General features: G+C 48.2%; 1 protein-coding gene across 1 annotated transcript in view; it reads left to right on the forward strand.

Moving 5' to 3' along the window:
- Nucleotides 1–26937, forward strand: part of PSMA8 (proteasome 20S subunit alpha 8) — a 542764-nt gene that overhangs the window by 113824 nt on the left and 402003 nt on the right. Inside the window, exon 2 of the mRNA XM_086966944.1 lies at nt 11398–11524. Coding sequence (XP_086823070.1) covers nt 11398–11524 — 127 coding nt within the window. The remainder of the gene's footprint in view (nt 1–11397; nt 11525–26937) is intronic.

Genomic DNA, 26937 nt, shown 5'->3' on the forward strand with positions numbered 1-26937 from the left:
CAGGCGACCTGCTGCCCTCATGCGTGGAGGAGGCCCGTTCCAGTCCCAAAATCTCAAATGCCGAGTCCAAAGAACGAACCTGGATCAGCTTGCCATTGAACTTGAAGATCAGCCTAAAAGGGTGGTCCCATGAGTAGGGGATGCCTTGCTGTCGCAAATGAGTGGTGATGGGTTTAAAGTCCCTACGTTTGACAAGGGTGGAGGCCGCCAGATCTTGGTAAAGCGCTGGGTGGTTGTCCTGGAACTGTATGGGGTTGAGATCCTGGGGGATCTTTTCCTTGAGCTGAAAGTCATGGACACATACTAAAATGTCCAGGGGAGGAGCTGTGGCACCACGCGGAAGGCCAACACGGTGGACCCAATCCACCTGGATGTCCTGGACCTCGTCCTCACTTAGGACGTGCCAAAAAAGGGCCTCCACGTACTCACGCAGGTTGTCACCCTCGCCCTTCCACAGGACCGCCCTGATTCTAATATTGTTCCGCCGGGACCGGTTCTCTAAATCCTCAGCGTGTGCCTGAAGGTCTAGATTCTGTTCTGTGAGGCGAAGAACATCTTGCTGAAGTTGGTGGATGTCCTCTGCGGTCCCCAGGTCATGCTCCTCCAACTTTGCCACTCGCTCACCGACCGCGTCCGCATCGCATCGCATCGCATCTCATGCAAATCTGAGGTGAGCTGTGAGCGAAGCTCCAAGATATTTTCTTTTATGGCGGAGAAGAGTTCCAACATAAAGGCCTTGGGTGCCGGCGCCTCATTATCCTCAGAGCGAGGTGATTTGTCAGCAGATGAAGAGGCAGGCTGCCCTGCTACTTTCTGAAGGAGATCCTTGATAGGCTTGTTTCTGGCAGCCGCCATCTTGTGCCCAAGAGGGGCCTACACTTCAAAGCGCTAGGAGCTGCCAAAGGTGGTGTCGGCCCCCAGCAGTTGCAACTGAAGGCCTACACCTCTGCACCTGCACACCAGTCCAACCGCGAGCCCCGCACTTCAAAGCGCAACACAGGCCCCACGTCTATTCGGTGGGGGGGGGGGGGTGGACACCGACAGATCAGGGCTCCGTCCAACGCAGCAGGGGGCAGAAAGCACAGCTGAAATGCCAGGCAGTGATCGCTACCTCAGTACAAAGGAAGCAGAGGGGGGGGGGGGACCACTCGCCCCGCGGCGCCACACCCCAAATCCGGGCTGTCCCTGGAGCCAAGGTATGCCCTGCCGCCGTTCGCCAATATGTGGACCGAAGAGGCGGCCAAAGCTCCCACCACTACCTCTGAGCAAAGATACAGTCTCAAGTGCCCTCCGAAGAGCAGACTCCCTCCGCATTATTTACAGCCGCCAGGCAAGATGAGCCCCGTCTCAGGTTCAAAGCTAGTAAGATGCTGCCAGCCGATTCGCGGGCCCTCACTCCCAACAGGCTGCTCAAGTCCCAGCAACACAGGCGCTGTCACTCGCCACTCTCCTCAATGAGGGCACTCAACCCCGTCGCAGCTCCACAGGCCTCCCCTCCGCCGCCTTCTAGGTTGGGTCCGCCGCCGCACTCACCAGGCGCCGCCTCGGCGTCAGCAGGTACGGGGGCCCCACTGAAGCGGCTCAGTTCCCACCAGCCCGCCAGGGGTGGTGAGACAGCAGGGCAGGCCACGTGCTCCAGCTAGGCCCCTCGGCCGTCTGCCGCGGCCTCAGCTCACCAGCCTCCTCCTCGCGCCGACGCCCACCTCTCTGCTCTCGGGCCTCCTCCGACCACTCTGCACTACTCCGCGACGGGGCACAGACCGCACCGCCAGACACCACGGTCACTTGCCGACGGCGCTGCAACAGCAACTCCTCTGGGCCTATCCGTCTAGGGGCGTAGCCAGGTACCACAGGTCACCACTTACGAAGCTGGGTCGCCGAAGGATAAAATGGCAGCCAACGTCTGGATCCCTCGCTGTCTCCTCAACTCCGCCGCCGTGCTGCACGAACCTCCTCCCAGGTAAGTCATGCGCTGTGGTCGCAGTTCCTCCACGCCGCCGTATCCACACCAGGCAGCCGCCCTCTTAGACGCTCCCACCAGTCAAAGGCACCGGGCCTCCGCCGCTCCAAGGCAGCGCGTCTTCAGATGGCGGTACGCCACACCGGGTGCAAAAATAGGGCCCCCACCAGAGGACAGGATACAAGGGGAGGCGAAGAACCCCCGCAGCCAGCACAGATGGGCACTAGTAGACGCTAAGTACAAAGCGATGCACGAGCGGCACCGGAGGGACTGTAAAACACGTCCTACTCCGCCGCCATCTTAGCCAAGCCCCCTTAATGCCATTTTTATCTCTTCCATTTGCTCTGTGATTCAAGTGTGATCAATCATTTTAACTATTAAGTCAAGAAATTTTTAAAATGTTTGTATTTAAATGTCTGTTTTGTTCTTTTATGAGTATAGCTCGAATAAAGCTACATTGGATTGGAGGCGTTCTGTGCTGCAATCTCAATTACAGTCAATCAAAAGTGAATGTGCGCATTCATTCCTGGCCACCAGTACATCTCTTTTACAGTTAATAGTGTTTTAGAGATACCTTGATGTATCAGACCCTCTCCCAAATGTGCTTCGTATATCAAAGCTACTCTACTTTCCCTGTTTGCAATTACTCTATCCCGCACTCTAGGGATTCGAGCAAACAGAATTATATTCACATCAATTATATATGAGTGGCAACTTTTTAGGTAACGCTTCACCGCTGCCTTTGCTTGTAGCATTGGCAGCTAGCATTATTTTACTGTCTATTTTTGATTTTGAACAAGTGATTGCAGCTATCGAAGCAGTTTGCACAGCTGCCTTCGCAGCTTCATCAGCAATTCCCTTCAACGTGAACACCATCACGTTGATGACTCTACGTGTGTATCACATGAGTGTTTTGTAGTCCTTCTCATAACTGAACTACTAGTTTCCAAACCGTTTTAGGCTTAATGTGCCACTTTTTGCATCTTTGAAACAGTTTGGAAGCCAATTCTGTAAATATTAATTGTAGGATTGGACACAATAGAAAGAATCTCACAGTAAGAGTGTGGGTAATTTGCAATTCGTATTTTCAAGTGCCATTTTAAATGCTTGTAGTTCAGCTCGCTGAGCTGTACAATCTCCTAGAGATTGCGTTTTTGTGAACATAGGTCGGAATTTGCCATCGCGCATACGACCTCTAACGCTCGCGCATGCAGCACTGTAAATTTGTTTGCCTCTGTAGCGGGTTGTGCTCATCCGTCAGTATAAATTATACATTCAAACTGTTCTAGAGGCAGAATTTCAATAGGCAGAAGACATTCTTGTTTGTATTGCAGGAATGCTTGCGTTTTCAAATAAGGTTCAAAAACGTATTCAACATCAGTTGCAGCAAGAAATGAACCCATTGTATACATCTCGGATGTAAAGCTTTAGCATTTGGAATGCTCGCTTTTGTCACTGCCTCTAAGGCAGGTACAGGTTTTTCAATTTATCCCTATCCCTGAGGTTGTACCTCCTTTCAGAGGGCTCCTTTTGAGGACACCTACCTGTGCAATGAGAACTCTTCTCTTTAGAAGTTTGTTTGCTATTTTCCCACTTCTTTTTAGAAAGAGTAGTTGTGTTTTTTAATAAAGACCTTTTCAGACAGTTGGGGTTTCACTGGTTTCCCACCCAGACTGTCTCTGCCTAATTCTTCATAGGATTTTTCAATTATTCTGGTTAGTTATTGTGTTTGCTCTGTTACATTAAATTCCCTTAATTTTTGCTGATCGCCACTGATGCTGCTTCTCCTTTAATATTAGATAATATTATTGTCGAGGCCTGTTTGAAATCTATCAGTAGTTTCATACCTAAATTTAGAGCAGGCTCTGATCCGTATTAGGTTTGAATCTGTTTCAGGACATCCAGTATTACCTCCATAGACGGAACACTGTGTGTTTTAGTGTAGATTGCAGAGAAGACTGTACTGCAAGTGGTGTAGTCCTCCAGATGTGGTGTGATCCCCATTGGTAGACAGATTGTTAAAATTCTGTGTTTTTCATGAGGGCTAGTATTAGGAAATACTGCTTTGATCTGAGTAATTTTTTGAGCTATCCAGAATGGAGTTTGTTCACGTTTTTGTAGGTAATTTTCCCATGACTGCGTGTAAAGTCTGTGGTGTAATTTTTTGTGTATTCCCCTGGTGAGAGGTTTGTTGTGGAATAACTATTGTGGGTTGGACTGTAAGAGTCCGAATGACATATTGGACCAATTGTCTGCAGATTTTGATTAACTCTTTGAGTGGAGTTAGTAATTCTACATCTGACATGTCGTTAATGTCAGGATGTGGTGTGGAGCCGGCTAAAACGGGCCTTATTGCTCCTGGTCTACTTAGTGCACCGAGCCTGGTAATGTGATTTAAATGTTTTAGGGCGCCTTTAAACCAGAGCTCATGCTCCTGGTATGTGAGTGGAATTTCAATATCCTCGAAAGGAATATACTTATCCGGTGGATCATCTTGTTTACAGAAGTGAAACCTATGTGTTACTGGATTTGCTTCTGGGAAGACTATCCATGAGTAGAATACCTCTGTCTGGTGATATTCATGTGCCTCTATCACAAACACTGCTCTACCACCTCTTGATGATAGACCATGTTTTATAACTTTTATAGTGATGGCTTTCCTTAAATTTTGAGGAATTATTACAGCATTTGCATCGGTTTCTTGGAAGCCTGTGTAGTTCTGCATCGGCTGGATCAGCCGCAGCTCCACTGGCCCCGGGATTATATTTTGGAACACTGTATCTTTCAATGTTGAACAAACCAAAAAGCTAATACATAGGATTTTTCGTCCTACTCAGCTATGGGGATATTATCCCTTTCCCACTCCAGACGTCTAATGAAGTATTATGGAAAAAGTGGCCTCTGAGAAAAGCATGACTGAGTTACTTCAGTATCTAGCGTTAAATTAGTGCCTTACCAAACCGGTGGGCGCCATGTAGTGTAGTTCTTTTATCCCTAATAGGCTCTGCGCATTGGAATAACATACACTATAGATTTGACGTAGGACTGAGGTCAGTATATGTCTATCGAGTATATTAAACTTAATTGTGTGTGTGCCAGCTAACTCAGAGGTCACTTGAAACTTTCTAGAATAAATAAGAAGGGATTAGTCTGACAACTGCATAAACATGACAACTTTGTTTCCCCTAGAATCGAAACAATATCTTCAGAGTTGTGGAAACAATAGATAACTAGTTCACTCAGTCAATCGTGCATGCTTTGTTTCTACAGAGTTGCATAGAAATGGAGAGACTGGCGTTTCAATAAAAAGGGTTTATAGAACAGTCTTATTTCTCATGCAAGAGATATGAACTGCTACAATTGTTAGACCGAATGCGAAGTATAATGCGTACAGCGCAAACAGTAAAATAAAATAATACTGTAATAGCATTGTCTGTTGCTATGACATATATAAAAATACATACATAAATAACACTGGCTAAAATACTCAATTGGTGCTTCTACAATACGCCTACCCAAGCTAGATCTAGTACGAGGGAAGAAGTAGGTGCTGTTTTAGCTAAGTTTAGTTTTGCCAAGAATCTGCCAAAGGTTTCTCTAGGTTCTAATTTGCTCCATACCTTAGAATGAAAGAGGTTGGATTCTCTTTCCCGGGACTCGATTTCCCAACACCCCGCAATGGGAGTCAGAAACACTGGAGCTGGATTCTCTGCAGGAGGATGACCGCGTCTAGTCAGTGCGTCAGTTGGAGAGTTGGCTTCCTTCGGGACTTGCTGTGGCAAGCTATGTCGTGCAAGTAGGTAGTCGAATTGCACCGAACCACACCGTACTTTGCCATAGCAAGTGAAGGTATATTTATACCTTGAAGGTGTTTAGGAATGCCAGTATTTACGGAACGTCGGGCATATGAACGTCATGAATGACCCCTAAGTAATAGATGTTCATGCATAATAAATGAGTTCTTTGAGAAATCAATATACAAGCAAGGGGAAGACCATAACGGCTTAAGAGTCTGGTTTTCCAAGAACTCGTTGTGATGTAGATGAACGGATGGAAGTAGCCATGCCTGTATTTGGGTAGCATGGACTATGCCTAACTAAATAAGGACTGGATTTCTCTGCCTGAGAAGATGACCCGAGAAGATCTCCTGACCACACTTAGAGATTTTAAAACATGAATCTTGTGAGTTGCAGCCTACCTGTGCCCCAGATTGCAGTGAGCAGAGTCCAGGAAGTGTTTTTGCTGCAGTTGTATGATACTACGATTTTCTGAGCTGGGGAACCGCACAGACAACAGACAGTGCCCTACACTGGACCATCAGGTGACACCAGCTCACAGAACGCAACTGGACCAGAAACCACACCGGAAAACTTACCAAATACTCACGCCTCCTCAAGACACCAGCGACCCCCTCGGACCCATAGCTGTCCTCTACCACATTGTGCTACTACTATTGGTCATCGACCAGTCCTCAAGCATAAATAAATATCCCCTATCCGGCTAACCCATCAAGACATGGAATCTGCGAACTGGCCGCCGACAGTTGAGACCTAGCAGTTTGGCCGATGCCCAGTGGAGCTACCTTGATAGCCATAGAGGAGATGGGCTGTGGACTTCCCCCTCTGCCGTCACATACCCAGCCGGACTTTAGACAGACTTTGCTTCGTCTCTCCGCTGTATCTCCCTCCTCCGCGCTCTACTCCTCTCCACTTTCCTGCTACTGACCTCTGCCCTCTCCTGTCCTGGCCTTTAGTCCCCACCCTGCTTATCTGTGAATTTTCCCTCGTCATTTGAGACCTAGCTATTTTGCCTGATGCCCGATGGAGCTACCTGGCTTAGCTATAGGGGAGACAGGTTGGGGATTCCCTCCTTGGACGTCACCTACCCAGTCGGTCTTTAGCCAGACTTCCTTTCGTCTCTTCTGTCATCTCTTCCCGCATCTTTCCTCTATTATGTCTCTCCTTCTCTTCTCCTTCTCTCCTCTCTCAATGTATTGAGACTGAACTATTTTGTCTGATGCCCGATGGAGCTACCTGGTTTAGCTATAGGGGAGATGGGCCATGGACCCCCTCCTCAGTCGTCACCTACTCAGTCGGCCTTTAGACAGACCGACTTCATTTCGTCTCCCCTTGTTGTCTCTTCCCCTATCCTCCCTTTCTCACCTTCCCTGCCCCCTCCTCTCTACGCTCCATTTATTTTGCCCTCCATGTTCTTTATATGTTTTCCCATTGAGACCTAGCTATTTGGCCAACGCCCGGTGGAGCTACCTGATAGCTATAGAGGAGATGGGCTTTGGGATTCCCCCTCGACCGTTACCTACCCAGCCGGACTTTGGGCAGGCTTTCCTCCGTCTATCTGCCGTATCTCCCTCCTACCCCTTTACCCTTACCCCCTTACCCTCTACACTTCACTTATCTCGTCTTCTATGCTGTTGTAATTGTTTGTCTAGCAACTGATGTAAATTGGAACTGATGTAATCTTGTAATTTTGTGGAACCTCATGTAAAGCGCTCTGATACCTCCGGGTCTAGCCAGCGCTATATAAAACTCTTAAAATAAATAAATGTATCGGGAAATGCATAAGGAATCTAAATCGATACGCAACACTCTGTAGACTATCTTCGAAGGACTTGGAAACTTGTTTATAAGTTTCTGAACTCTTCTTCTGAGTAACCTCTGACTTCGATATTCTTCAAACGATGTGGAGGCTCTTGAGTTGCCGGTGGGACTGCATGTGTGCTGCGTTTGGGCTCCTTGTGGGCAGCTGCAAGTTTGCAAATGAGCCAGAGCCTAGTTGCTTGTGAAATACTTAGGATCAGTTTGGGTGAGCAGATTGACACTGGCCAGCTGTTGCTTCTGAGTGTTATCTGTGCTTCTTGGCCTTGATAATGATGCCGATGATCTGAATGCAGTGAGGTTGTAAGAAGTTGTAGGAAGCTACGCAGGTGTTAGTGGTGATAATGATGCCGATGATCTGAATGCAGTGAGGTTGTAAGAATAAATGCAGTGAGGTTGTAAGAAGTTGTAGGAAGCTACGCAGGTGTTAGTGGTGATGCCCTTGAATGACATGGACGTCTGATTTGCCCTTCATTGCATGACCAGTTTGCTTTAGGACATCCAGAATGGATATGACATAGGTTTAGTATATAACTGCTGTAATCGTGTCACCATTATAAACCACTTTTATTTTCTTCTTTTTTTTTTATTGAATGTTATTGAACATATACAGCAGTGCAAAACATGGTCCCAAGAGTATACCTCATCAAGCATATACAAAATACACATTTCACAGTAGCTCGTATGTATTGGGCCTTGTGTGTCGTCGCCCCCCCCCCCCCCATCTTAGCCATGCTATCATCATGTTATATCGAATTTTTAAGTATCTAGGACGATATACAAATGTCGCAAAATTATTTATCTTACAACCATCAGTGAGAGGTACAAATTTAGGAAAACTGCTTAGCCCCTTTGCAATCGATTGTGTGTAGGCGCTGAATGGTGAGCCAATCTTCAGTTACGGTGTGCCTGATCCATGTTAATTGCAGAGTATGTCTGCAGTGCAACGGATGGGTGGTTAGTCAGTAGCAGATCCCATATCTCTCTGGGGCGATAGGAAGGCGGTAACAACTCTACATATGTGGTGATTTGATCCTATCATTATAAACCTTAATTTGTGATTTTTTTTTTAACTGTTGTCCACAGATGTATATCATTTTTATTTTAATGAGCGTCCGGTTTACTATTTGATCTTCAGGTGATCTTCCTAATGTTAAGAAGATGGACTTCGCTTACTGGTGGGTTTGTGACTTGATGCTGCTGAACGTCTTTGGTCTGTGCAAGGTGGTGGTAATTGTTGTGTGGATACCATGGTTTCAAGGCTGCCGGTAACTCTGTCTAGATGGTTGCTCTGGAATGCTAGGTTTTGAGATTCTGTTTGCCCATGCATGCAGTTTAATCTTGCTTCTCAGCTAGGCCTTTGCCAAGTAGTAGTCACTATGTCAGTAAGTTGCCTGTCGTCCATTAGGTGCACTCACTGTAGTACACTTTAGTTATGACTGTAGTCTTCACTTGTTCTCTAGCCTGATAAGAGGTTATAGTAGGTTAATCTATTCTTGTGCATGGATTCTTAAATGTGCTAATTGACCCTCTTGGTTGTCCGTTGTCTTTTGATCACCCCAACAGGTCTTCTGGTTATTAGACTCAGTCTAGGTAAAGAGCAGGGTAACCCTGAGCAGTCCTCGATCCTCTTCTCCTGCACAGATGACATAAGTGTTATGTGGTATCTTCTTACGTGCTCTTCCCACAATAAGGTATGCAGCAGCAAGGAGCTTCAGTCTGGTGTGGCATGTGGATTGTGCCTGCGAGGACGCAGATCGGGGTGCAGGGAAGTGACGTGGGTGGTTTCCTCAGGTGCTGTGTTCCCAGCTCATTCTTCTATCTTGTCTGGTGTGATGAGTCTTGATGCTGGTCAAGCAAATTGTAGCAGGGTCTTCCACTCTTCCAGATGGATCAGTGCTACAGATCCAGCATCATAGCTGTAGGGCCTGAGTCAGTGTGGGGGCTTGGCCTGCAGAGTGAGGGATGACCTCTATCCATATAAACACACAGAAGCAGCAACATTTCCACTGCCAGAAATGAGCCTCTCATGACCAAGGCTTGTAAGAGGAGGTCTAGTTCACCCATCGGGCCTTAGGCATATGTAGTAATAGACAACCCAGAGACTGCAGTGCTGGCAGGTAACTGGAATGAGGGCATGTGCGCCCACGTTCATTTCACTAGCAGGGTGACCTCACAGGATGCCAGTCAAGTAATGGTTGTGGGTAATTGTAGGGCCAGCTTTCTGGAAGAGAGGGCTGCAGTTATTAAGACTCTTGTGATGAACTGGCCGGCTGCATCACATTACAGTGGGATAGTTTCTGCACACAAGATGCAAAAGTCCAGTGAGCTCTAGTGTCAGTAAATATTGTAGTTTAACCCTGCTCATGGCTCACCTCCCCCAGTGCACATGGACTAGTTCAGCTTTTCTGAGCAACATAGTGCTCGCATGTGCTAATGGGAACCAGCGTCTGCTAATTTAGCTCCAGTGATGCTGTATCCAACGCAACCTCCTAACTACTCTCACTGAGTGAGGCTCGTGAGTACAGACTGACAGCTCTTGCTGGCTGAAGCCAATGTGCGGAGAATTCCTCTAGTAATAAAACAGACTGAGGAGCTCCAAGTGTGTGAAATTGCATTGCAGCGAGGTTATGCGGAGTTTGGCACTGAAATGTGTTAGACCAACCCCTAATGCTTGCCACTTGGCAGGGCAGCTTAGAACGCATGATTCACTGAAATATGAGGTACAAAATTCAGGCCGTAGACTGGTACTGCTTAAGAGTAGCACTTGCGGTAATGAGTTCACCCTAGAGTGATCTAGAAATGACCTGCAAACCCTCAGACATACTGGAGCATCATTCCTCCTTTTGCAAGTTGATCCAGCAACAGCGACTTTATTTTCTTAGGGTCACTGGGAGAATGTACATGTTTGGTCCTTCTAGACCCATAGTGTAATGATACATTAGGCTAAGCTTGTCTTTCTTTCTGTACTCTATTAGAATGAAGAATTGGCCATCACACCCACTTTTTTTTGCAGACCATCAGATTAAGTTTCAAGTATTTCAGTACCTCTGTCCTTTGTTCACCAGTAGATCTCCACACTCCTTCGTCTTGTAAAGAAACACATTAAGCTTAAGTTGATCAGAGTGGGCATGAGGCTTTCACCGATTGGTAGCTATAAAGCTTTGCCAAGTGGTATATTCTTTACTCCATATGATAGACAGAGAAGGATAGATTCTAATCCGTATGTATTACGAAAGTTAGAATATTTGATTTGAAGACCTAATCAGGTAATGTAAGTGCAATTTTTTAACCTGTACATCTGATTCCATCTTGAATGCTTCGCCTACTTGATTTGTCATAAAATTACCCCATATATGCACAAGGGAAGTGACGTGTATTTTGAAACGTTTGTGGTAACAAATGGCAAAATTCTTGACTGTCTCATATGCTAGATCACATTGTTATTAGGTTTGGAAATCCTGAAGGTTTGGCCCCGAGAAAAGAGACTTCACCTGTGGTCAGAAATAGTCCTTCCTAAGTTTGCAGGAACAGCCCTTTTTATCGGAAACTGTCGAAAATCTATATATAAAATACATGTATAATTTCTGGACACCTCATATTTTAAAAATAACCTGTTCAGAATGCTGAAGTTGTCTTCATAACTATAAGCTGAAGGTTTTCGTTGTAATATTGTGAAAATAAGCTTAGATAATGCCAGAGATATTGGAATTGTCATTAGCTTTACCAACTTGCTGAGCTGTAAATATGCAGTAATTATGAGTGTTAAAGGAGTACAGTTAAAAATATAACCTTTGCATACTCTCATTTTGTTTTTAATAGGTGGGAATTCGTGGCAAAGATATAGTTATCCTCGGGGTAGAGAAGAAATCTGTTGCAAAACTTCAGGAGGAAAGAACTGTCAGAAAAATTTGTGCTCTTGATGATCACGTCTGTATGGCGTTTGCAGGTACTATTAAGATTGCTAATATTCCCTCTCTGTTCATCGATCGTGTGTTTGTGTGGTACGGTATGCAAGTCCTATGGATTTCTTTGCAACTTATTTGTATTTCTATTTGTGTTTGTGTTTGTATAGCGTGTAAGTCACCCGTAGGTCTCAGAGCGCTTGCAGATGCTAGAAAGGAAAACCAGTACACCAGGTAGCTAAAAGAGCCATGTCTTTAGGAGTCTTCAAAATTTCATGTGGTTGGATTCGGTCCTGATGCTTAGGGGAAGGGCATTCCAGGCATCTGGGGCTAATTTGGAAAAGGACCTGTCACCATTTCTGACCGTGCGAACTTTGGGAAGGGGGAGGAGATATTTGTTGGAGGACCGAAGGGATCTGACTGGACAATGGTTTACAAGTTTCTTCTCTAGGCATTTAGGGCCGAGTCCATTGATGGTTTTGTGGACCAGGCAGCATACTTTGAAGTGTATGCGCTTCCTGATGGGGAGCCAGTGAAGAGTTATAAGATTGGGCACAGATGGGGAGCGGGAAGGGAGATCAAGAACCATTCTGGCTGCTGTGTTCTGTAGGACCTGAAGTTTAGCAAGGAGACTCTCATTGATAGATGCAAGTAGAGTGTTCCCATAATCCAACCGGCTGATGATTAGACTTTGGACTAGGGGCATACGAGAGGAAAGGGGTATCCATTTTAATTTTTTTATTGAGGCTACGCATCAGCCCGAAACTGAGTGCACAATCTTGTTGGCATGACTGGCCATGGACAGTTTGTCATAAATTGTCACTCCTAGGTTGCGAACCGAGGTCTTGGGAGTGGGGCAGGGTCCTAGTGATGGAGGCCACCATTCATCAGTCCAGTGTTTGTGGGCGTTTCCAAAAAGCACTATCTCGGTTTTACCGGTATTAAGCATTAAGAAGGTTTTCGTCATCCAATGCTTGATAGAGATCATGCAATTCTGGAATCTCAGTTTGGTATTGCAGGGGTCAGGGCCTAGGGTGATCAGTAGCTGCGTGTTGTCCGCATAGGACACTGTGTCGAAGCCATGCGCCCTTATTACCTGTGCTAAGGGGGAGACATATAAGTTAAACATAGTGGGGCTCAAAATTGATCCCTGGGGCACCCCTTATCGTTAACTTGGCTATTAGAGGTGAAGAGCCCAATTTGCACCTTTGAGCGCCGGTCGGTTAGGTAGTTTTTGATCCAGAGTAGGACTGGCCCTTCGACACCCTTCTCCAGCAGACGCTCTAGGAGAATGCTGTGAGAGATGGTGTCGAAGGCCGCCGAAAGATCGAGCAGGACCAGGATGGCAGACTGACCTGCATAGAGTGTCAGCCTTTCTGCAGTAAAAAAATTCTGTCAGTTTCAAACTAATCGGTGATACCTTTCAGACTATACCTACTAATGTAGAGGTTCCTGCAAATGGGCATTTAAACCTGCTGCCATCATACAAGTTCTCGGACCGCCTTTACGTGTTTGAGGGATAAATTAGCCAGCCTCGAATTGGCATAGAGTAGATCAGTGGAGTCCACTCTTTTAGACCCATGGAAGGAAGTTCTCCATCCTGCTGTCTTTATAGTATTTTTTTTAAATAGTGACAATATTCGCATAGAGACCCTGCCCTGCCCTTAATTTCATAGAAAACATGCATTGGCGGTGACAATAGGTCTTGCATAAATAAAAGTGCCTCTTCAGAACTTAGACAAAAACATCCGGTCCAAGGATGATTGATTCTGGTCCAGGAAAGACATGGCTTGGCAGTTCGGGCTGGACTGTTCCCATGAGGCACAGGGTCAAGGCCATGTCTGAACCGGGATGGTGTGGAGTGCAAAAAAGCGATGGATTTAGGCCCAGATGTCTGTACTGGGTGAATGTATGACATTGTTCTGCATTCTGTAGATCAACTGTTGTTTTTGCATTCTTCAGAACTTAGGGGCAGATGTATTAAGATTGTGTTTTGCGATTCTGTAATTGCGATATTTTGCGATTCGCAAAGCGGGATGTATGTAGGTTTTTTGTTTTTTTTCTCAGAATCCTTTGCAATTTCTTAAATTGCAAAATTCGCAAATTAAGAAATCGCAAAAAACTGGAATCTGCAATGCAGGTGCAGGTTGATGACATCACAGCCAGGAAGAGGGAGTGATTACTTGCACCTGCTTGCTTGAGCCACACCCAGTGGCAGTTGGAAGACTGTTTGGAGGCTGAACAGACTTGATTGCTGTGAAATGGAGACCCAGAGCACACAGGAGGGAATGGCTGGTGAGAAAAGAAAGAGAAAACATACGTTTTCAGAAAAGGAGCAGGAAATCCTAATTGAGGAGATGGCGTGCAGCCATGAGCTGCTTTTTGGCAAAAAAGCATTAAAAGTGCCTGAATCCAGAAAAAGAAAGATCTGCCTGGATATACAGCAAAAATGTAATGCAGTGCGAGTGACCAACTGTACCATAGAAGAACTTAGGAAAAGATGGTACGACATGCGCCAGAGATCAAAAGAAAGGGTGGCTGAAAGAATAAAGGAGACACACAAGACTGGAGGAGGAACTTCCACAGCAGAGCAACCTACACCACACGAAAAACTTGTGGAGGCCACTCTCCTGCCCGAGAGTGTGAGTGGAGTGACTGATATAGACAGCTCTGACTCTACATAAAGTGCACAAGGTAAGATGCATGTAATGAAGTCCAAAATTAGTGTGTAATGCATGTGCATAGGTCTGGTAGATGTACTCCGTGCAAGGAATGTGTAAGTCCAGGAACACTGCTTAACATACAGTAAGCAATGCATCATGGGAGTTGTAGTTTAATTTGAACATTTCTAATCTGACATCGGAGAAACACAGGCCCACATTGTGGTTTTGTTGGTAGGCAGAAATAGAGTGTAAATGTCAGATTTTGAAATCAAAAAACTTTATTTGTGTCAAGTTGCACAGCAAAACACAAACTTATATGTCTCACTCTAAATCGACAGCACAATCAAGGGAATCAAGGGATCACACAGAGGGCGATGAATCACCACTCCATGTTGTCTCTGGCGCAGAAGGAGGAAGTAGTGATATGACTGTCTCTACTCCAATTGTGCACAGAAAGTGCAGACATGTGGCCCCTCTGCCTCCTTTCGAAGATGACCTTAACATTGAAGGGGGTACAAGAGACAGTGGCCTTGACACAGTGGTCCCTGTTGATAGCCAAGACCAACCCCAAACGCAAATAAGGACACGTACATATTGTTTGGATAGATCCAGGAGCAGCAGTGGTCATCCAGAAACACTCACAGGTTTTGCTGGTTTAGAGCAGGATATGCTTCATGTGCAGCGCCTGCAACATAAGGCCCTACGTTCAATTAATAGACAGCTTTCAAAATTGAACAATAACCAACAAAGCATGGGTGAGGGCATGAAGTGTATGGCCGCTTCAATAGACAGACTGTGCTTGACACTTGAAAGCACAAAGACATATCGGAACAGGGATGCTCACCGTGCACATGGCAGAATGCATGGGTATACTAAAGCCATTAACCGGCTATGTACAGTTACATGTAACTTCACTAGGCGCAGCATAAACATGCAGAGGGAGATTAGTGCATGCACTCAAAACATTGCCAAAGGCCTGGACAAGGTTACATCTGCTGTTAAGATTTTACAAACTGCAAACTCTGGTGTCCGGGCCCTAATGGCTTCAGCAGACAGCGAGGACACCTCCAGCACGAGTAGCAACAACCCCACTCCAATTTCTCAACTGACGCAGCGCAGAAGTGGAAAACCTGCTGGAACTACACCTGTGTTGGAGAGCATGGAATGTGAACACCACCCTGCACCAAGCCGCCAGCGCAAAAGGTGAACATGTACATTGCAATAGTTTTTCCTTACTGCAATATCACAGATGGCTTTCTTTCACATTTATGGTACATTAGCATGACTGTGCAGTAACATGTCATGTTTAAAATCGGTAGTAAGGTTTTTGTTTTGTGATTAAAAACATTACTTGCAAAAAAAGATATGTTGGGAGTACTTGTCTTACCTGAAAGTAATTTTGTGCTATCTCAGACAGTCTTTGCCGGCCAGCCGCTGCTCCTACTCCTGCTGTTGCCCTTCTAGGTGGAGTTATGGCATCATCATCAGATGTGCCTGAGTCACTCACTTCAATGTCTGTGCCTTTTCTCATAGCCACGTTATGTAGCAATGTGCAGCTAGTTACAATCTTACAACATGTTTCAGGACTGTACTGCAATGCACCTCCACTTTTGTGTATGCACAGGAAACGGTTTTAAAAAACAAACAAAAGTGCATTCAATGACGCCGTGCGTTGACCGGTGTGCCCTGTTGTATCTTCTCTCACTTCCATTTGATGGATTCAAATATGGCGTTAGAACGAAGTCTCGCACTGCGTAGCCACTTTCACCTGCATGGAAGAAAAGTAAGAGTGACTGTGTGTTCCATTAAAAATTAACTAATGTATGGATGGATGGATGTATGGGGTTCATTTACATAGCAGGTATCCCTCTCCAAACTGTCCAGCACTCAGACTTCTATGAATTCCACTATATCGGAAAATAAAGGAGTTGTGTGTTCTGCCTGGGTACTTTGCTGCAATATCATTGATTTTTTTTTTTTTTGAAAACACATTTTATTGGGTAAACAAAGGTCAACACAAGACACGTTATACATTCAATTATCCCATATGTCCTCATTACCACCCCTCAGATAACCCCCCCCCCCCCCCTGCCGCTGTTGGTGTGGGCATAGTTCAAGCATATATTTTAGTAGTTAGTAGAATCCTAGTGGATCGATACTCATCTATAGCTGCAACCTATGGAACTTATTACAGCGCTCATCCCCCTTAGTCTTCACTTTCCTCCTAAGAATTCCTTAGCGCCTGCACTAACGTCTCCCATGCCCTTGCCATCTCTAAACTCTTCTCATTTGCCGTTCGGGTGGCCTGCCTTAGTCTGACAGCACTTTCACTGCGGGCCCATTTATGTAATTCAGTCGTCCACCTCCTGCTAGACGGACCCTCCCTCGACTTCCAGTGCCAGGTTATTTCCCTCTGGGCTAGGATTAGGCCTAAGTCAATGAACTTGCTGGTAATTTTCGTTTTGATTGTGTGAGGAAACCAGAGCAACAGACACGTCGCCATGTCGTATTCCACCTGCCTGTCAGTAACTTCATTAAGAAGCGCCCCCACCTCAGACCAGTACTGCTCCAGCTTCGGACAATCCCACAGCATATGATCCAATTCTGCGTCCGGCGTCAGGCATCTTGGGCACGCTGCGTCCTGCGTGTGAAAGTATTTCCGAATCTTCCCTGGGGTGAGGTATGCTCTATGCACAATGAAATAATGTACTTGCTGAAACCTAGCGTTTCTACTCCCTTTCCATGTCCTCTTCAGGACTTGGCCCCATGCTGTGTCTGGTATGGGTCGCCCCACACTCACCTCCCACTTTAATTTCAGTGTCGTCAGTGGTGCCATGCCCTCATTTAACATCCTTGAATGCAAGCAAGTCACTGCTTTGAATGTTCCTGCCGCCATTACTACATACTGGCAAGCCATGGTGGTTAGTGGTTCCGTCTGCCCGGACTTCCAGTGCTTCCGGACATCTGTTGTGACAGCCGCATGCAATAGGAAGCTCCCATCAGGCAGGCCAAATTGATCCTGCAACACCTGGAATAGCAACAACTCGCCATCCGCATAGAGATCGCCTACCATCTGGATACCTAACTCTTCCCAGTCCATGAGCGAGGACCAGTCCCCACCGTGCGGCAACGCCGTCAGCATGCCCAGAGGAATTTCTGGGGCATACGGATGGTGCTACTCCTGCTCTCCTCTGGCTTCTGTTCCAACATAATTTCAAGGTCTTCTCCTCCAATGTTAACCCCCGTACGTCCAATTTCTGCTGCATTATAATATACGAGAGAACATGTCTCTGTATTCCGGCCCCTCGGACCAGATCAGGGCCCCTGAACTCTGTTGCAACATTTTGGGTAAGGATCTGCAGTTGCGCTGCCAAATAATACAGTTCAAAGTTAGGAACTGCCATTCCCCTCTCCACTTTAGGCGTAATCAGCGTGGCTGATGTTACCCGTCGCCTTCCGTGCCCCCATAAAAATTCTGTGATTAGTGTATTTAATTCCCGAAATATCCGCTGAGGGATCCATATCGGGAGCGTACAGAAATAGTAGAGCAGCCGGGGCAAAGCCACCATTTTGAGCAGTGCCACTCTCCCCACTACCGAAAGGGGAAGAGTCGCCCAGAACGCCATACAACCTCTCAGGGCTCTTATACAGCGTCCTATGTTTCCTTCCAGCATGTCGGCAATTCCGTTATCGATACGGACCCCCAGATAAGTGAAACATGACCGCTCCCATATAATGTCCCCAGCTGGCTGCGGTTGGGGCATCTCTGCTCCCATCGGGAAAAGGCATGTTTTACTCCAATTAACTTTAAGTCCCGACAATTCCCCCAAACCTTGACAACATGCTTATCGCCCCCTGCCATGCCGTTGCTGTGTCCTCTAAGAACAACAGGTCGTCCGCATATAACGATATGTATTGTGGGGATCCATAGCAGTCCAGACCCCTAAACTCCATCCCTGTTCTAGCCTGGGCTGCCAAAGGCTCAATCGCCAAAGCGAACAACAACGGGGACAGCGAACATCCCTGTCTCGTTCCTCTCCGTACAGGGTAATCAGAAGATATCACCGTACCCAGTCGCACCCTAGCAGTCGCTGAGGAGTATAACACTTTCGTCCAACGCCCAAATTGAACGCCCAAACATAACTTCTCCAGCACCTTACGAAGGTATTCCCATTCCAGGCTATCAAAAGCCTTCTCTATATCTATTGATATTGATAGCACGGCTGACGTCCGTTCTGTTCCTAGGTGGCACTCCAGTACCCGTATCAGGGATGTTAGTAGAGGTATTCCTGGTTGGAATAACCCTGCCTGATCCTTGTGGACCAATGTTGTCATATGCGGCAGCAGTCTGGTGGCCAATATGCGGCAGCAGTCTGGTGGCCAATATGCGGCTCAGAATTTTATAGTCCACCGTCAACATTGACAGTGGTCTGTAGGAAGTCACATCATTCTTCGCTTTCCCGGGCTTTAGAAGGGGAACGATCAACGTCTCTCTCATCGATCTAGGCAGGTGTCCCAACTCCATTGCTTCCGTATAGATCTCCAATAAGTGAGGTGCCAAAACATCTATATATTTTGCATAGAATTCTATCGGCAGGCCATCCACTCCCGGTGTCTTATTCCGGGCCATTTGCTTGATTGCACCCCTAATCTCCGTCAATGTTATGTTTTGACCCAGTGTCTTAGCACACTCCTCCTCCAGTCGCGGGAGCTGAATCCCTGCCAGATAGCCTTCCATGTCCGCCTCCACAGCCTCCAGGTTACTTCGATAAAGGGCCATATAATAGTCCAAGAAGAGCGAGAGGACTGCTGCTTTGGAGTAAACCAGTTCTCCCGTCGCCGTACTCACTCTCATAATTGGGCATCCTCTGGGAGTCGGATTAGCTATCCTCGCCAGGAGTGTGCCCACCTTATCCCCTTCAGCGTGAACCTTCGCCACATATTGTCTATAATCATAACTCCGCAATCTCTCTGTCTCTGCAGCCACTCGTTCCTGAGCCTCCCGTAGCTGCTTTTGCAGCGCCGGCTGCTCTGGTCTCTGCTTCTCTATGTCCCTCAGTGCGCCTTCTGCTTTTTGTACGTCAGCAAGTACCACCGTTCGTTCACCTGAATATTTACTAATGCATAGCCCTCTCACCACTACCTTAAATGCATCCCATTCCACTGCCCTGGTAGAAGCCGTCCCCCCTATTCTCAATGAAGTAATGTTCGATGCCCTCTTGAATTTATGCGCAAAATGCTTGATCTTCAAGAGTCTCCGGTCGCAATGGGCAGGTGGGGATCGCCGCCCTCATGCGTTGCCATTTAAGGGACACCAATTGGGGATTGTGATCGGAAATGGTTCTAGCCAAATATTCGGAGTGTGTTGCCAGGGAAGCTATCGAATGGCTGAACAAGATGGTGTCAATTCTAACATGTAGTTCATGGAGGGCCGAGAAGGAGTAATCCCTATCACCAGGGTGGTGCCCCCGCCATACATCAGCGAGTCCCCATCTATCTTGCCAGTTCAACCTCTGCGTAGCAAGCCTACGGACCGGGGAATCTGCCAGTGGTGGATGTGACCTATCTAATGTCACATCCGTAATTGAATTAAAATCCCCTCCCAATATCACCTGGCTCGCCAGATAATGCGCTAATGTCCCTGATATTTTATCTAGGAAACGGGCTTGATCTACATTTGGAGCATAAACACTACAGAGCACCACATCTCTTCTATACAATCTCCCCTCTACTGCTACATATCTACCTTCTGAGTCGGCAACATGCTTCGTGGCCTGGAAAGGGACCCCCGCCGTCACCCATATCAAGGCTCCCCTGGCAAACGCAGAGTAGGCCGTGCCAAACACCTGGCCCCGCCATCTCCGCTTTAAGGCAATGCACTCTACTTTGGTGAGATGGGTCTCCTGAAGCAGCGCTATCTGGATCCCGCGTCGCACCAAATACGCATGCACCTTATGGCGTCTGGTCATGGTATGTAATCCACATACGTTCCATGTAAGACATTTCAATTCAGGTAACGTCCCCATTGTCATTGTTTCCCAACGTCTCCACTTTCATGTTTTGCCTGCCCACACCGATGCTGCTCAAGTCCCAATTCTCAACTTCCCGCGAAACACCCATCCCCCTCCCTCCCCAGAACAGGACCCAATAACAAACTATTAGCCCCCATCCAAACTTTCATAACAAATCACACAATTCTATCCTGCAGTAGCCACTACAGGTCGCCTTAAGGGCAGTGGGAGGGTGGTTCAGCCCCAACAGGTGACAGCCTTCGCCTACACCCCTAGCCCCTTGATCCCACACGAAAATATGTCCTAGTTATAGTGTTCACAGATATCATCAGGTGCATCTGCGCTTCCAGAGAAAGATTGTAAGGAGAGTCCTGCACGCAGGGTTACTCGTTTAGCATTTCTTTTGCTGTTCCGGGCGTGACCTCCGGGCCCTTGGTGCTGTCTGTGTCCGATAGCTCAGTGCCCGACTTTCTCTTGTCCTCATCAGTGTCCGTCCCTATCGCCGACTCCTCTCTCTGCGAACCTGTTATCTCCGCCGTCGCCGCCAGAGCTCTTCGCCTATCCGCGGCCATCGGAGTAGTCTGTTGAGCTTGCCGGGATTTATTTCGTTTACTGAGGCGTTGCAATTTGCGCATCTGTGGTGGTTTAGGTGGTCCGCGGTCCCCTTTACCTTTACGATCCATGCCCGCCCTGTATGACTCGAACCATGTCCAAGCTTCCTCAGGCGTCATGAAAAACTGCGTCGAGCCAACCATGATCACTCTCAGTTTTGCTGGGAAAATCAGTGAATATTGGATCCCTTCGTCTCTGAGCTCTTTTTTCACTGACAAGTAGGAGGCCCTGCGTCTTTGTATCTCTTGGGTACAGTCTGGGAAAATCGTGACCGTGCCATTCTCCACTTTATAAGGCCCCGTTGATCATGCCCTCTGGATCAGCAGATCTCTATCTTTGTAATGTAGGACTCTGGCCACTATACGTCGAGGGGGCGGCCAGGCAAAGGCGGCCTGGCTGGGACCCTGTGTGCCCTTTCCAGTGTAAAGAAGGAAGACAGCCCCTCCGGGGCAACCACTGTTTTGAACCAATCGTCCAAATAGGCAACCATGTCAGCTCCCTCTGTTTTTTCCGGCAGGCCTACCACCCGCACGTTGTTGCGACGATTTCGACTTTCGGAATCTTCGGCCCGTTTCAAATCTTGAATGACCAATTCATTCTCCTTCACTCTGTCTGCTAGCTTTGAATGGTCTGCCCTCAGAAGTCCCAATCCCGTTGCGACTTGCGCTATGTCCTGGTATAGGGAGTCTTTTGTCGCCGCTATAGCCTCCAGAATTTTATCCAAGCGTTTATTTAGTCTCTGTTCCGAGGCCGTGGCCTCTAATGCGCCTCCCTCATCACGGTCTTCGTCCTGCCCTGCGGCCTCCTCCTTCCTATTCTTTGGCTTCATCTCGTATCCGTATACGTGCCACTGCTCAACTGAGTCACTCCTCACCATGCAGTTACCCTCAATTAGAGACTGTGTGGGTGATCGGCCGTAAGCGTGCCAACCGGTGCTGTATTCTATCACGGGGCCCCCTTTGTCCGTAAGCCCGGGGGCTTTGTGTCCTCATCTACTCAGAGGAGCACCAGCACTCCTCCTTGCGCAATCCGTTACCAGTTGCAGAGCGGCGCCAATCAGCCAGGTTCAACACCATGCCCCGTGCTACCTTCGTGGGCCTTGGGTATTGTTCTGCTCACGCATCCACCGCCAGCCGCTGCCCCGCTCCCGCCGCGGGCCAGATGGTATTGCCTCGTGGACGTCCAGTTCCTCGGTCACCCTTCTTTCATTTCTCGTGCGGCCATGGCCAGAGTGGTGCCCATTAGGCAGTGAGCGCCTTCGCCCTGTGCAGAGCTCACACGCCCCAGCCAAGTCCCTCCCGTTCGTATCTGGGCAGAATAGGCTCTGTCCTTTACTCTTCCGTGTCCCGACACCTTCCAATCTCAGGTTTAGCCCTGCTTTCCGTTGTCGCTGGCCGCGCTCTCCCGCTCCCCTTCAGCACAGCGCCACAGACCTGCCCCGCCCCCACCTCCGTAGCACCGTGTTCATGCCCGCACCACCACACTCACCAGGGACCGCAGGGAGACGCCTCCGGTGTCCGCTCACTTGTTGGTTCTTCTCGTGTCTTCCTCGTGGTCTGTTCAGCTGCGCCGCGCTGTACAGCGTGTATAGATCGCCTGGATGCCCCTCCAGAAGGTGCGTTCTGTCCGCCTCTTTCACCTTCACGTTGTGGCGCCCCCGCAGTTCTTATCCGTCGGAGGTTCTGCCCTCCTCCTGGAGCCGCATGGGTGTCCCCGCGCCACCAGCCAGCCGTTCGTGCCTTCTATGCGCGGTGCTACAGGCTTGTCGCATCGCTATCAGCTCGACCCCCGGTCGCCATTTTAGAGAGGCTCCGTTCAGGCTGTGTTTCTCCGTCTGCTTGGAGCCTCGAGCCTCCTCACCCCTCAGTATCGCAGTGAACTGTGTGGAGTCAGCTGGCTACACTTCGCGTTGCACTCCTCCAGCTCCCTTGGTCGGGGACCCTTGTTGTTCCGGAGTGCATGCACCACCGCTCGCTGACCATCGTTCCCCTCAGCTGACCGCCGCCGCCATTTTACCACTTCGCCTACGGCCTTCCGATAACTCTGCAGGATCCCACTCGGACCTCCGGACGTGGCAATTACTATCAGGCAGGCTTCCCTAGTGGTTCCAACGCCCTCTCCTCCAATTTAGTCAGGTTACAGGAGGGTTTGCAGGATAATTATCTGGATCGGGCACGGAGCTCTCAGCTCACGCCGCCTCTCCCATCAGCGCTCAAACCACGCCTCCTGCAATATCATTGATGATGTATTTAGCATTGCACACAATCTGGCTGTTGAGGGAATGGTAGCTTTTCTTATTTCTAAACACATATTCTGTGGCTGCTGGTGGAGTGATGGCAATATGGGGGCCATCAATGCAACCAATCACATGGGGAAAACGTGCAATTTGTTAAAGATCCAGTTTTGTTTCATGCATGGCTTGTTGGGTGTTTGAAAAGTAGATGTGATGTTGAAGCCTGTTCAGTATTGCATCCAGAAAGACATGGAGAAGGTGTGAAAGAGCACTCTGGGACACCCCGCCAACCTCTGCAACGACGCTTTGAAAAGACCCTGAAGCCAAAAGGTGCAGTGAGCACAATACCTGCACATGGGTAGGAATTGATTGTGTCCTGCCTTTTGAATGTTCCAAAAAAGGTTTCAATTCATTAATGAGATCCAAAATAGTGTGTGGGTGAAGTCTGTATTCGTCATAGATGTCCTCTTCAGTCTGCTGGAACAGCGTGATGCGCAGTCTGAATATTCTCTCCTGTCTCTGTCTCCTCTGTGCAAGGGCTTGGATACGCAGCCTCCTGGCTATCGGGTAAGGTCCAGCCATTTTAAAACTTTTCATTGCATTGTCAATCAATCAATCACGTCATTTGTATAGCGCACTACTCACCCAGAAGGGTCTTAAGGCGCTGGGGGAGGTGAAAGTTACTGCTCAAACAGCCAGGTCTTGAGCTGCTTCCTGAAGGCAAGATGGTCTTGGGTTCGCCGAAGGTGTGTGGGGAGGGAGTTCCACGTCTTGGCTGCCAGGTAGGAGAAGGATCTTCCTCCGGCGGTGGCTCTGCGGATGCGTGGTACGGTGGCGAGAGCGTGGCCGGTCGATCGTAGCTGGCGGGTGGGCGTGTAGAAGGTCATGCGGTCGTTGAGGTACTTGGGGCCCAGGTCGTGGAGAGCCTTGTGTGCGTGGGTGAGGAGTCTGAACGTGATTCTCTTGCTGACGGGGAGCCAGTGCAGGTCTCTCAGGTGTCCGGTGATGTGGCTCTGTCGGGGGAAGTCGAGGATGAGTCGGGCGGAGGTGTTCTGGATGCGTTGGAGTCTTTTTTGAACTTTCGCTGTGGTTCCGGCGTAGAGGGTGTTCCCGTAGTCCAGTCGGCTGGTGACGAGTGCCTGGGTGACGGTCTTCCAGGTTTCCGTGGGGATCCATCTGAAGATCTTGCGGAGCATGCGCAGGGTGTTGTAGCACGAGGATGAGACGGCGTTGACTTGTCTGGTCATTGACAGGGAGGAGTCCAGGATGAAGCCCAGGTTGCGTGCATGGTCCGTCGGTTTGGGAGCGGTGCCCAGGGCCGGGGGCCATCAGGAGTCGTCCCAGGCGGAGGGTGATGAGGACTTCTGTCTTGTCTGAGTTCAGTTTGAGGCAGCTGTTCCTCATCCAGTCGGCGATGTTTTTCATCCCTTCGTGTAGGTTGGCTCTGGTGGTGGTGGGGTCGCTGGTGAGGGAGAGGATGAGCTGGGTGTCGTTGGCGTAGGAGATGATGTTGAGGTTGTGCTGGCGTGCGATGGCTGCGAGGGGGCTTATGTAGACGTTGAAGAGGGTTGGGCTGAGTGAAGATCCTTGTGGTACGCTGCAGATGACTTCGGTGGCCTCGGATCTGAACGGAGGGAGGCGGACTCTCTGGGTTCTTCCGGTGAGGAACGAGATGATCCATTCCAGCGCTTTTTCTCGAATTCCGATGTTGCTGAGGCGCTTCACTAGAGTTCGGTGGCAGACGGTGTCGAATGCCGCAGAGAGGTCCAGGAGGATGAGGGCTGCTGTTTCCCCGTTGTCGATCTGGGTTCTGATGTAGTCGGTGGCTGCGATCAGGGCGGTTTCGGTGCTGTGGTTGGCCTGAAACCCGGACTGCGAGGGGTCGTGGGATCCGTTCGTCATGAGGAAGGCGGCCAGCTGTCTGTTGACGGTCTTCTCGATGACTTTGGCCGGAAAAGGAAGGAGCGAGATGGGACGGTAGTTCTTGAGGTCGGTGGGGTCCGCCGTTGGTTTCTTCAGGAGGGCGGTCAGCTCGGCGTGCTTCCAGCTCTCCGGGAAGGTGGCTGTGTGGAAGGAGGAGTTGATGGTGTCTCGGAGATGGGGTGCGATGGTGGCGTCGGCTTTGTTGAAGACGTGGTGTGGGCACGGGTCGGTTGGGGATACGGAGTGGATGGAGTTCATCGTGCGGGTGGTGTCTTCGGTGCTGATCGGGGTCCAGTTGCAGAGGTTGGTGGTGGCGGGCGTTAGTTCGGTGGTAGGGTGCGTGGTCTGTGCGTCGAAGCTGTTGTGTATGTCGGCGATCTTGCGGTGGAAGAACGTGGCGAGTGAGTTGCAGAGGTCTTGCGAGGGAGTGATGTCGTTGTTTCCGGCGCTGGGGTTGGAGAACTCTTTGACGATGCTGAAGAGTTCCTTGCTGTCGTGGGTGTTGTTGTCCAGTCGTTCTTTGAGTGCCGTCTTCTTGGTGGCGCGGATCAGCTGATGGTGTTTGCGGATGGCGTGCTTGAGGGCGGTCCTGTTGTCTGTGGTGTGGTCGAGCCGCTAGGCTTTCTCGAGGGTGCGGCAGTTCTTTTTGGATTCCTTGAGTTCGTCGGTGAACCAGGGGGTTTTCTTGCTGCCGTGTCTGCTGGGAGGGTTCTTTAGTGGTGCGAGGTCATCGGCGCAGGCGGTCAGCCACTTGGTGAGGTTGCTGGCTGCTTCGTTGGGGTCCGTTGTGCTGGTGGGAATGTTCTGGCTGAGGGAGGCGGTGATCTTGCTCCAGCATCGGCGGGGGACCTGTTGCGGGTGGTGGTGGGTCGTGGTTTTTTTGAAGCTGAAGTGGACGCAGCTGTGGTCGGTCCAGTGGAGTCCGGTGGTGTGGCTGAAGGAGATATGCTTGCTGGGTTCCTTTTTATACTTTCAACCTGGTTACTACCTGCATGTAGTTGGTGTTAAGTGCGATTTCTTAAAATGCGATTTTCATGAATTCGCAATTTTCGAATTTTTCATACATCTCTTTTCGATTTCTTATTGTGCGATTTCTAGATTGCGAATTTCGCTAATAAAGAACCACGCAAAATAAGAAATCGCAAAAAATCTGTTCTTGCAACTTAAGGAATCGCAAATATAGTGATTACTTAATTTGCTGTGCGAATTCTTACATACATACCATTTTCCTATTTTGTAGTCGCGAACACTGTTTTTTTGCGATTCGCAGTGTTTGAGACTAAAAAATGTGTTGATACATCTGCCCCTTAATTAGATAAAGACACTTGATACGTCACTCTGCCACTCTTTAAGCACTCCTAGTAGTTTCAAAGCCTGTACTTAACAGAAAAGAGGACTAACTGCATTATTTCCTGTAATTCACAGTGCTGGATTCCTTCGTAGGATATTTAGCTTCCCTAAACAATTAAAAACATTAAATGAATGTTTAACAGTGCATTTTGTGTTTCGGTGCTTGTAAAAAGAAAAGAAATACTTTCACAATGACAGTGCTTCTCTCAGAGCATTAATCTGCGCACCAGACAAGCTTGTCCATGCAGGCCAATCTTGAAGCAAGTCTCTATTAATGAAGCCTCTCCAGTGGATGTAAATAAACATTGTAAACGTAGAACGTGTTCTCTCGCTCTCCCTCTCGTCAATGTACAACAGAAGAAAAGCACATTTTAGAATACAGGTTTTTTAATTTTCATAAAGTGTGTTTTGCATGTACAATTTGCTTTAAAATAATACACATTGTGACCTAAAACTAATTTTAAATATTCAAGCATTATCCACAGCAAAAAAACACATTTCTCAAACTGTTGACTGGTTCAGCTGCAGAATACTAAATGGATGACAATTAAGCACTCCAGTAAGTTCAGTAGCCTTTAGCATTCGCTTGACACTATAACCAGCACAGGCCTACTGAAATGCACGTATGCTGGCAACCTTTGGGAAAACACTCATAAAATTAAAAA

This window comes from Lissotriton vulgaris, chromosome 4_1 (genome assembly GCF_964263255.1).
Source record: "Lissotriton vulgaris chromosome 4_1, aLisVul1.2, whole genome shotgun sequence".
Taxonomy (NCBI): Eukaryota; Metazoa; Chordata; class Amphibia; order Caudata; family Salamandridae; genus Lissotriton; species Lissotriton vulgaris.